This window comes from Phyllobates terribilis, unplaced genomic scaffold (genome assembly GCF_046119375.1).
Source record: "Phyllobates terribilis strain yellow unplaced genomic scaffold, ASM4611937v1 Scaffold_7__3_contigs__length_470593459, whole genome shotgun sequence".
NCBI lineage: Eukaryota > Metazoa > Chordata > Amphibia > Anura > Dendrobatidae > Phyllobates > Phyllobates terribilis.
Genome location: NW_027362767.1, coordinates 439,060,460 through 439,072,790, shown reverse-complemented (window position 1 = coordinate 439,072,790; position 12,331 = coordinate 439,060,460). Strand labels below are relative to the sequence as shown.

At 48.0% G+C, this 12,331-nt stretch overlaps 1 protein-coding gene across 1 annotated transcript in view; it reads left to right on the top strand.

The window, feature by feature from the left end:
• The window catches only part of CHM (CHM Rab escort protein), a 164,511-nt gene extending 152,385 nt beyond the window's left edge, over positions 1 to 12,126 (top strand). The window contains exons 13-15 of the mRNA XM_073642172.1: positions 1,578 to 1,673; positions 11,421 to 11,584; positions 11,683 to 12,126. Of these exons, the coding sequence (XP_073498273.1) occupies positions 1,578 to 1,673; positions 11,421 to 11,584; positions 11,683 to 11,835 (413 nt within the window). The 3' untranslated portion in view covers positions 11,836 to 12,126. The remainder of the gene's footprint in view (positions 1 to 1,577; positions 1,674 to 11,420; positions 11,585 to 11,682) is intronic.
• Positions 12,127 to 12,331: the final 205 nt, after the last annotated feature.

The following is a 12,331-nucleotide window of genomic DNA, read 5'->3' as shown; positions in this document are numbered from 1 at the left end:
TGAGGGGCGGCTTTTAATTAGAGGTGATGATCCAGCTTTACGGATTGTGAAGGGTAAATCTGCCCATGTCTGCAGTAATATGAATATAAATGATATATATAAAGGCTATAGCCACCCAGCTTTCCCAAACACCTGCTGGGTACATCCGATTAGTTATACATTGGTCGGATCTGCTGTCAGTAGTTGATGAGGCTACTAAGGGCAGAAATAAAAGCACAACGGGGCAGGCTCCCGGAAAAGCTGGGTGATGGACATGTTGGTTTTGCGTTCATTCAGTGCAGTCGCCCGTAAGATTTTCTCCCGCAAATCTGCTCACGTTTTAGGGGGCTATCAATATGGCCACTCAGCTTTCTCAGACCCCTGAATAATGCGTCTGCTAAATTATATATTGGGACGACAAACGAGGATGAATCGCCGCAGTCTAGGAAAGCTGGGTGGTGGGTAATGACTCAGGTGGGTTATGCTCCCAGATCCGGGTTCTTGCAGAAGAGATGTTACCGTTTCCTGTGAAATCTGCGTCATTTTTGCAATCAAACGCACAGTATTGGGTTTTGCTGCTGCGGAAAAGATCCCAAGGTTCCCACAGTGAAGCTCCTTAGCGTCCGCAGCGCGTTTCATCCGCAGTCAGTCCCGTCACCCCCCGGGTCTCGGTGATGGGAGCTTTGTGCTTTTCATCTCATTGTTACAATGTTGCCTCCTTTTTGGGCAAAAGGTAAAAAAAAAAAAAAAAAAAAAAAAAAAGTTTAGTAAATAATTAGAGCAGATTTTATTAAAAATCTAAATGACTGTCTTCCTCCCGGTCCGGTGGCGCTCGGCGCTCCCGTCCTCCGCGGCCCGGCTCCGTGTGTCAGTGGGCGAGATAATTGTCGGGTTGTAGACTACATAGGCCCCACTGTTTAGAGCTATGATCGGATTACGCCACCAAACCAGATGAGACTAATTATTATTAAACATGAAAAGGAGATTGTACCTCGTTAAGACTTTGATCTCCTGCGATAAAGGAAAAAAAAAAAATCCGGTTCATTAAAAGTTTATGGAAGTTGTATACCAAAGTCTTTGGAGACTTAAAGTGTCCTTTGATTGCCAATGGGCATCAGACAGTCGCTTTGTAGAACCAAATGATGTTTTGTATTTGTCGGCCGGCGCGTCTATTAATTACGCCGTTCCTTTCAGTATTGTTGCCTTACTTTACCTAATGAGGAGACACATCAAGCGTTAACGGAAGATAACAACACCCAAAACTAGAACTTTTCATCAATTTTCCCGAGATGTTTTGGCTTCGTTTTTGATGTCCAGACTCCTTTCTGTGGAACTACAAGGCGCAGCATGCCTTCCCCTGGTCACTTACCTCTGGTGAAAGTCACAACAATGACTGACGAAAGAACTGTTATCAGATTGGATTAAGAATCGGTAATGCTCACCGGAATGGACCGTCCCTTTAAGAATATAGACTGCAGCATGTAACAATTGATTGATACAATCGGCATCGGTGTAGCAGAGCCCAGATGGTGAATGCCGGTAACTTGCGATTTATCGTGGGGCTCATTTCAATGTCCTAATTAAATGTCTGTCTGCAGATCTCGTCCATCTGACGTGTGCGTCCTCCAAGGTGACGGCACGAGAAGACCTGGAACCGGTCGTGAAGAAGCTGTTCACACTCGACTCAGAGGAAGGTGAGAGGCAGGAATATAGCCGCACGCCACCAGTCCAGTACTGATGGCCACACCCACGGGCCGCTGGCCACGCCCACCAATACAATAGTCACTAAATATTACCATATAATGGTGGCCACACCCACCAATCCTGTGCTGTAAATAGCTACAGTATAACAGCCACACCCACTGAATATTGACCACACCCACCAATGGTATAATCACTAAATATTACCATATGATGACCACACCCACTGACTGGCCACACCCACTAATTCTATGCTGTAAATATAGCTACAATATACTGATGGCCACACCCACTGATCACCTACCACACCCACAGATCGATGGTCACGCCCACATATGTGTTTTGCTCATTATCTAAAGTATACTGATGATCACGCTCACTGATCATTGGTCACGCCCACAAATCATGTACTGTGTATTTATAACCACGCCAGCTAATTGGCCACACCCACCGATCATGTGCTCTGCACATTATTTACAGTAGAATTCCCCTTATTTGGCTAACCACACCCACTCAGCATTGACCACACCCTCCAACATTATGCAGCGTTCACTGATTATCTTATATGGCTAATCACACCCACTCAGCATTGACCACACCCTCCAACCCTTTGCAGTGCTCACTGATTACCTTATATGGCTAACCACACCCACTCAGCATTGACCACACCCTCCAACCCAATGCAGCGCTCATTGATTACCTTATATGGCTAACCACACCCACTCCGCATTGACCACACCCTCCAACCCTATGCAGCGCTCACTGATCACCTTATATGGCTAATCACACCCACTCAGCATTGACCACACCCTCCAACCCTATGCAGCGCTCACTGATTACCTGATATGGCTAGCCACACCCACTCAGTATTGACCACACCCTCCATATGCAGCGCTCACTGATTACCTTATATGGCTAACCACACCCACTCAGCATTGACCACACCCTCCATATGCAGCGCTCACTGATTACCTTATATGGCTAACCACACCCACTCAGCATTGACCACACCCTCCATATGCAGCGCTCACTGATTACCTTATATGGCTAACCAGACCCACTCAGCATTGACCACACCCTCCATATGCAGCGCTCACTGATTACCTTATATGGCTAACCACACCCACTCAGCATTGACCACACCCTCCAACCCTACACAGCGCTCGCTGATTACCTTATATGGCTAACCACACCCATTCAGCATTGACAACACCCTCCAACCCTACGCAGCGCTCACTGATTACCTTATATGGCTAACCACACCCACTCAGCATTGACCACACCCTCCATATGCAGCGCTCACTGATTACCTTATATGGCTAACCAGACCCACTCAGCATTGACCACACCCTCCATATGCAGCGCTCACTGATTACCTTATATGGCTAACCACACCCACTCAGCATTGACCACACCCTCCAACCCTACACAGCGCTCGCTGATTACCTTATATGGCTAACCACACCCATTCAGCATTGACAACACCCTCCAACCCTACGCAGCGCTCACTGATTACCTTATATGGCTAACCACACCCACTCAGCATTGACCACACCCTCCATATGCAGCGCTCACTGATTACCTTATATGGCTAAATACACCCACTCAGCATTGACCACACCCTCCATATGCAGCGCTCACTGATTATCTTATATGGCTAACCACACCCACTCAGCATTGACCACACCCTCCATATGCATCACTCACTGATTAACTTATATGGCTAACCACACCCACTTAGCATTGACCACACCCTCCATATGCAGCACTCATTGATTACCTTATATGGATAACCACACCTACTCAGAATTGACCACACCCTCCAACCCTACGCAGCGCTCACTGATTACCTTATATGGCTAACCATACCCACTCAGCATTGACCACACCCTCCATATGCAGCACTCACTGATTACCTTATATGGCTAACCACACCCACTCAGCATTGACCACACCCTCCATATGCAGCGCTCACTGATTACCTTATATGGCTAACCACACCCACTCAGCATTGACCACACCCTCCAACCCAATGCAGCGCTCACTGATTACCTTATATGGCTAACCACACCCACTCCGCATTGACCACACCCTCCAACCTTATGCAGCGCTCACTGATCACCTTATATGGCTAATCACACCCACTCAGCATTGACCACACCCTCCAACCCTATGCAGCGCTCACTGATTACCTTATATGGATAACCACACCCACTCAGCATTGACCACACCCTCCAACCCTATGCAGCTCACTGATTACCTTATATGGCTAACCACACCCACTCAGCATTGACCACACCCTCCATATGCAGCGCTTACTGATTACCTTATATGGCTAGCCACACCCACTCAGCATTGACCACACCCTCCATATGCAGCACTCACTGATTACCTTATATGGCTAACCACACCCACTCAGCATTGACCACACCCTCCATATGCAGCGCTCACTGATTACCTTATATGGCTAACCAGACCCACTCAGCATTAACCACACCCTCCATATGCAGCGCTCACTGATTACCTTATATGGCTAACCACACCCACTCAGCATTGACCACACCCTCCAACCCTACACAGCGCTCACTGATTACCTTATATGGCTAACCACACCCACTCAGCATTGACCACACCCTCCAAACCTACGCAGCGCTCACTGATTACCTTATATGGCTAACCACACCCACTCAGCATTGACCACACCCTCCATATGCAGCACTCACTGATTACCTTATATGGCTAACCACACCCACTCAGCATTGACCACACCCTCCATATGCAGCGCTCACTGATTACCTTATATGGCTAACCACACCCACTCAGCATTGACCACACCCTCCATATGCAGCGCTCGCTGATTACCTTATATGGCTAACCACACCCACTCAGCATTGACCACACCCTCCATATGCAGCGCTCACTGATTACCTTATATGGCTAACCACACCCACTCAGCATTGACCACACCCTCCATATGCAGCACTCACTGATTACCTTATATGGATAACCACACCTACTCAGAATTGACCACACCCTCCAACCCTACGCAGCGCTCACTGATTACCTTATATGGCTAACCACACCCACTCAGCATTGACCACACCCTCCATATGCATCACTCACTGATTACCTTATATGGCTAACCACACCCACTCAGCATTGACCACACCCTCCATATGCAGCGCTCACTGATTACCTGATATGGCTAACCACACCCACTCAGCATTGACCACACCCTCCATATGCATCACTCACTGATTACTTTATATGGCTAACCACACCCACTCAGCATTGATCACACCCTCCATATGCAGCGCTCACTGATTACCTGATATGGCTAACCACGCCCACTCAGCATTGACCACACCCTCCAACCCTATGCAGCTCACTGATTACCTTATATGGCTAACCACACCCACTCCTGTTCCAGTATCTTCTATGTAGTGATGTTGGTTCCATTCTCCGTCACGTTGTAGCTGAGGTCAGGATCATGTCTGATCAGCCATGATGATGTATTCGTTATCCTTTCGCTAAGCGTTCCCCTGGGCCCCCCGCGTTGCACTTCGCCATTTTTTCTCATGCCGTCAACGAGACACTGGTCTTATTGTAATTAAAATGTCAGAATAAATATTGCCGGAGTCCGGGAGAATGAATCAGTGGAAGGAGCGAGCAGTGGCCCATGGCAGGTCGGCCAGACAAAGTCACCTGCACCAAAGACGTTCATTCATTTTCCTGCTGAGAGTCACTGGAACTTTCCAACGTTGACAACTTTCTAAACTTTTTTTTTTTCTCTGAGCCGCTTTTTGCATTTTATCAAGAGACCATTTGTTCACAGGCTGTTGGATTTAATTAGCATTTTAAACGATTCCCTAACCTTACAAAATCCATGATAAAAGCCTCGCTAATGACATTCCCTCTAACGTTATTCTGACTTATTGGCCGAGCTGACTTTTTTTAAATTTCTCTCTCCATAATAATATATTCACTGAAATTAAACTTAAAGATTCCCCTAAAAATATCTCCTGCACCAGTAAATCTAAGGACAGGTAAATTCTATTAGTCCAGAGTTTGATGGTTCAGAAATCCTAATAATCCTAAAAACTTTACCTAATGGTCTCATGAGGTTCCTCTGGGGCGGGAGGACGCATCATTGGATTGGATCATCGGTCTGTGGACCTGCCTCCAAGGAGATGTTAAGTATATGATCAATCTATATAATTGTCTTATCCCGTCTGTCTTTCTGTCTGTCTGTCTGTCTGTCCTGGAAATCCCGGGTCGCTGATTGGTCCGGCCGCGGCCAATCAGCGATGCGGCATTTCTGAAAAACATGGCGGCCATTAGCGGCTCATTTGAGGCACGGAGGTCAGCGGTGATGCAGCCGGGAGATGCAGCAGGCTGCTCGCAGCATAAGTCCCTTACATGGGACGCGCGTATAGCGGAGACTTTCATCTGCTTAGTGGAATCCATTAGCCTCCGCTGCCCCCCTCGTCATGTTTATTGCCGTACCCTGACATTTGTATTAATGACTTCCCTGACATTTCAGTCTGACATCTCCGCGTGTTCTTTATATCCCGGTAATAATACAAAACGTATTTAATCCAGTTTTGTTGGATGCAGCAAAATATGTAATTGTATAAGTTCTGGCGCCTGCAGCTGACACCGAACATTTATGTAGATTTTCTGTATTCTGGGGTGTCTGTGACGATCTCCCCAAGACAACGAGAGGGATGGAGATGTAAGAGCAGCTCGAGGATCACAATGTATCCACACCGACTGTACAGGTCTATACAATGTATTCATTATGTATAAGGAGCGGCAAACAGACTGCTGCCAGGAGCGGCGTGCAGTGATGTGTGTGCAGAGGACAGCTCCGGAGATTATCGGCGTTAACGAAGTCCGGAGACATCTGTCACACAAGACACAAAGCTGGACTTATATAATGTGTATAAAGGGGGGCTCCAGTCTGATGAAAAAAAAGCTAAATGCCCCTGTTTTCTCTGAACTTAATATTACTAAGTGATTATATATAATCTACATAAATAGTATTATCTACATCCTGTATTATACTCCAGAGCTGTACTCACTATTCTGCTGGTGCAGTCACTGTGTACATACATTACATTACTGATCCTGAGTTACTGTACATCCTGTATTATACCCCAGAGCTGCACTCACTATTCTGCTGGTGCAGTCACTGTGTACATACATTACATTACTGATCCTGAGTTACATCCTGTATTATACTCCAGAGCTGCACTCACTATTCTGCTGGTGCAGTCACTGTGTACATACATTACATTACTGATCCTGAGTCACCTCCTGTATTATACTCTAGAGCTGCACTCACTATTCTGCTGGTGCAGTCACTGTGTACATACATTACATTACTGATCGTGTACTGATCCTGAGTTACATCCTGTATTATACTCCAGAGCTGTACTCACTATTCTGCTGGTGCAGTCACTGTGTACATACATTACATTATTGATCCTGAGTTACATCCTGTATTATACCCCAGAGCTGCACTCACTATTCTGCTGGTGCAGTCACTGTGTACATACATTACTGATCCTGAGTTACATTCTGTATTATACCCCAGAGCTGCACTCACTATTCTGCTGGTGCAGTCACTGTGTACATACATTACATTACTGATCCTGAGTTACATCTTGTATTATACTCCAGAGCTGCACTCACTATTCTGCTGGTGCAGTCACTGTGTACATTACATTACTGATCCTGAGTTACATCCTGTATTATACTCCAGAGCTGCACTCACTATTCTGCTGGTGCAGTCACTGTATACATACATTACATTACTGATCCTGAGTTACATCCTGTATTATACTCCAGAGCTGCACTCACTATTCTGCTGGTGCAGTCACTGTGTGCATACATTACATTACTGATCCTGATCCTTTTCACCATTACTATCCGGGTGATGGATGATTATGGGGGTGGCTGTATACCTGTATACTGAGTACTGTTGCTGTGCATCCACTATGTGAGCTGTCTTTCTGTGCTGCGCTTTCACCTAACTCTACAGCTACTATCTACATAGGCTGCACTACTCTTCCCATCATCCTTCGTTATATGTGCGCATTCCAAGACATTGATATTAGAGATATCTAGTATTCAGGCTCTTTAGGGTCATTTTACCGTACAATAGCGGCAGATGAGGTACACGAGGGGCGGCGTTACTGCAGAGCCATCCCTTGTGTTGTGCTCCCCTGTTCTGCGCTCCCCTGTGTTGCGCTCCCCTGTGTTGCGCTCCCCTGTGCTGCGATCCCCTGTGCTGCGCTCCCCTGTGCTGCGCTCCCCTGTGCTGCGCTCCCCTGTGCTGCGCTCCCCTGTGCTGCGCTCCCCTGTGCTGCGCTCCCCTGTGTTGCGCTCCCCTGTGTTGCGCTCCCCTGTGCTGCGCTCCCCTGTGTTGCGCTCCCCTGTGCTGCGCTCCCCTGTGCTGCGCTCCCCTGTGTTGCGCTCCCCTGTGCTGCGCTCCCCTGTGCTGCGCTCCCCTGTGCTGCGCTCCCCTGTGCTGCGCTCCCCTGTGCTGCGCTCCCCTGTGTTGCGCTCCCCTGTGTTGCGCTCCCCTGTGTTGCGCTTCCCTGTGTTGCGCTTCCCTGTGCTGCGCTTCCCTGTGCTGCGCTTCCCTGTGCTGCGCTCCCCTGTGTTGCGCTCCCCTGTGTTGCGCTCCCCTGTGTTGCGCTCCCCTGTGTTGCGCTCCCCTGTGTTGCGCTCCCCTGTGTTGCGCTCCCCTGTGCCGCGCTCCCCTGTGCCGCGCTCCCCTGTGCCGCCTACCCCCTGTGCCGCCGACCCCCTGTGCCGCCGACCCCCTGTGCTGCAGCCGCTGCTTTGATCATGAACCAGAGACGCTAATTAAACGTCTGGAGCTCGGGCAGTAATGTATTGTTCTGTTCTTTAGGCCGGTATCCTCTTATGTAAATGTTTCCTGAATGTTGCTGATGATGTCACTGTCCTTCCTCTGTCGCTGATGATGTCACTGTCCTTCCTCTGTCGCTGATGATGTCACTGTCCTTCCTCTGTCGCTGATGATGTCACTGTCCTTCCTCTGTCGCTGATGATGTCACTGTCCTTCCTCTGTCGCTGATGTCACTGATCTTCCTCTGTTGCTGATGACGTCACTGTCCTTCCTCTGTTACTGATGATGACACTGTCCTTCCTCTGTCGCTGATGATGTCACTGATCTTCCTCTGTCACTGATGATATCCCTGTCCTTCCTCTATTACTGATGATGTCACTGTCCTTCCTCTGTCGCTGATTAAGTTAATGTCCTTCCTCTTTTATTGATGATGTCATTGTCCTTCCTCTGTTACTGATGATGTCACGGTCCTTCATCTGTCACTGATGTCACTGTCCTTCCTCTATTACTGATGATGTCACTGTCCTTCCTCTGTCGCTGATTATGTCACTGTCCTTCCTCTGTTATTGATGATGTCTCTGTCCTTCCTTTGTTACTGATGATGTCACTGTCCTTCCTTTATCGCTGATGAAGTCACAGTCCTTCCTCTATCGCTGATGAAGTCACAGTCCTTCCTCTGTCACTGATGATGTCACAGTCCTTCCTCTATCGCTGATGATGTCACAGTCCTTCCTCTGTCACTGATGATGTCACAGTCCTTCCTCTGTCACTGATGATGTCACAGTCCTTCCTCTGTCACTGATGATGTCACAGTCCTTCCTCTGTCACTGATGATGTCACAGTCCTTCCTCTGTCACTGATGATGTCACAGTCCTTCCTCTGTCACTGATGATGTCACTGTCCTTCCTCTGTCACTGATGATGTCACTGTCCTTTCTCTGTTACTGATGATGTCACTGTCCTTCCTCTGTCACTGATGATGTCACTGTCCTTCCTCTGTCACTGATGATGTCACTGTCCTTCCTCTGTTACTGATGATGTCACTGCCCTTCCTCTGTCACTGATGATGTCACTGCCCTTCCTCTGTCACTGATGATGTCACTGTCCTTCCTCTGTCACTGATCTTCCTCTGTCACTGATGATGTCACTGTCCTTCCTCTGTCACTGATGATGTCACTGTCCTTCCTCTGTCACTGATGATGTCACTGATCTTCCTCTGTCACTGATGTCACTGATCTTCCTCTGTCACTGATGTCACTGATCTTCCTCGGTCACTGATGTCACTGATCTTCCTCTGTCACTGATGTCACTGATCTTCCTCTGTCACTGATGATGTCACTGTCCTTCCTGTCACTGATGATGTCACTGTCCTTCCTCTGTCATTGATGATGTCACTGTCCTTCCTCTGTCTCTGATCTTCCTCTGTCACTGATGATGTCACTGTCCTTCCTCTGTCACTGTCCTTCCTCTGTCACTGATCTTCCTCTGTTACTGATGATGTCACTGTCCTTCCTCTATCGCTGATGAAGTCACAGTCCTTCCTCTATCGCTGATGAAGTCACAGTCCTTCCTCTGTCACTGATGATGTCACAGTCCTTCCTCTATCGCTGATGATGTCACAGTCCTTCCTCTGTCACTGATGATGTCACAGTCCTTCCTCTGTCACTGATGATGTCACAGTCCTTCCTCTGTCACTGATGATGTCACAGTCCTTCCTCTGTCACTGATGATGTCACAGTCCTTCCTCTGTCACTGATGATGTCACTGTCCTTCCTCTGTCACTGATGATGTCACTGATCTTCCTCTGTCACTGATGATGTCACTGTCCTTCCTCTGTCGCTGATGATGTCACAGTCCTTCCTCTGTCGCTGATGATGTCACTGTCCTTCCTCTGTCACTGATGATGTCACTGATCTTCCTCTGTCACTGATGTCACTGATCTTCCTCTGTCACTGATGTCACTGATCTTCCTCTGTCACTGATGATGTCACTGTCCTTCCTCTGTCACTGATGATGTCACTGTCCTTCCTCTGTCACTGATGATGTCACTGTCCTTCCTCTGTCACTGATCTTCCTCTGTCACTGATGTCACTGTCCTTCCTCTGTCACTGATGATGTCACTGTCCTTCCTCTGTCACTGATGATGTCACTGTCCTTCCTCTGTCACTGATGATGTCACTGATCTTCCTCTGTCACTGATGATGTCACTGTCCTTCCTCTGTCGCTGATGATGTCACGGTCCTTCCTCTGTCGCTGATGATGTCACTGATCTTCCTCTGTCACTGATGTCACTGATCTTCCTCTGTCACTGATGTCACTGATCTTCCTCTGTCACTGATGATGTCACTGTCCTTCCTCTGTCACTGATGATGTCACTGTCCTTCCTCTGTCACTGATGATGTCACTGTCCTTCCTCTGTCACTGATCTTCCTCTGTCACTGATGTCACTGTCCTTCCTCTGTCACTGATGTCACTGTCCTTCCTCTGTCACTGATGATGTCACTGTCCTTCCTCTGTCACTGATGATGTCACTGATCTTCCTCTGTCACTGATGATGTCACTGTCCTTCCTCTGTCACTGATGATGTCACTGATCTTCCTCTGTCACTGATGATGTCACGGTCCTTCCTCTGTCGCTGATGATGTCACGGTCCTTCCTCTGTCGCTGATGATGTCACTGTCCTTTCTCTGTCACTGATGATGTCACTGATCTTCCTCTGTCACTGATGTCACTGATCTTCCTCTGTCACTGATGTCACTGATCTTCCTCTGTCACTGATGATGTCACTGTCCTTCCTCTGTCACTGATGATGTCACTGTCCTTCCTCTGTCACTGATGATGTCACTGTTCTTTTCTTGTAGATCGGGGGGCAGAGCTGGAGAAGCCACAGGCCCTCTGGGTTTTGTACTTTAATATGAGAGACTCGTCAGTAATCGAGCGTCAGTCGTATACTGGGCTCCCCTCTAACGTGTTTGTGTGCAGCGGACCTGACACCGGCTTCGGCTATGATGTCGCGGTGCAGCAGGTGAGGCGCCGCGCTATAATGCTCCCTCTGTCTTCCTAGCTTTGTAACTGCACATATTCTTGGCATATTTTTACTATTTTTATATTTTTGTTTTCCAGGCAGAGAATATATTTCATCAGATGTTTCCCAATGAGGAGTTCTGTCCTCCAGCACCGAACCCAGAAGATATCATATATGACGGGGAGGCCGCACAGCCGGAGCCGGAGGGGCCCAACCTCTCGGATGCTGCAGAGGGTCCACAGACAGAATGATCCCACAAACGTGCCTGACCTCCCCGCCAGCACCACCTACAAGGGCTTCAGACTCTCTGCGTATCTATGAATGCCGCTATGAGGACTGGACCGCACGTACATGTCCTGCTGCTGCTGCGTCTTACGTTATGTCAAGGAATGCAACAAGTGTCAAAACGTTTCCTATTCTGTCATTAAACTATGATCCAAGTATCCTGCGCTCCAGGCGTGGACTACATTACCCAGCATGTCCAGCTGGCAGGCATCTATACGGCTTCATATATCTGTGTGTGCTTTCTATGTTCCCATGTATTATTTTCCCATGTATTATTTATGGGCTTTGTACATATTTAACTGTTATGGAGTTTATTCTGAGACTTGTAGTCTCTTCTAAATAAAGGTTCCCACGTCGCAGATCAGTGACGCGCTCTCTGCTCTTCCTGCTCCGTCTCTCGTGACTTGGATTGTGGATCTTTACGCTATAATTGGTTCTGTACTGGTGAGACTGGGTGCGGAG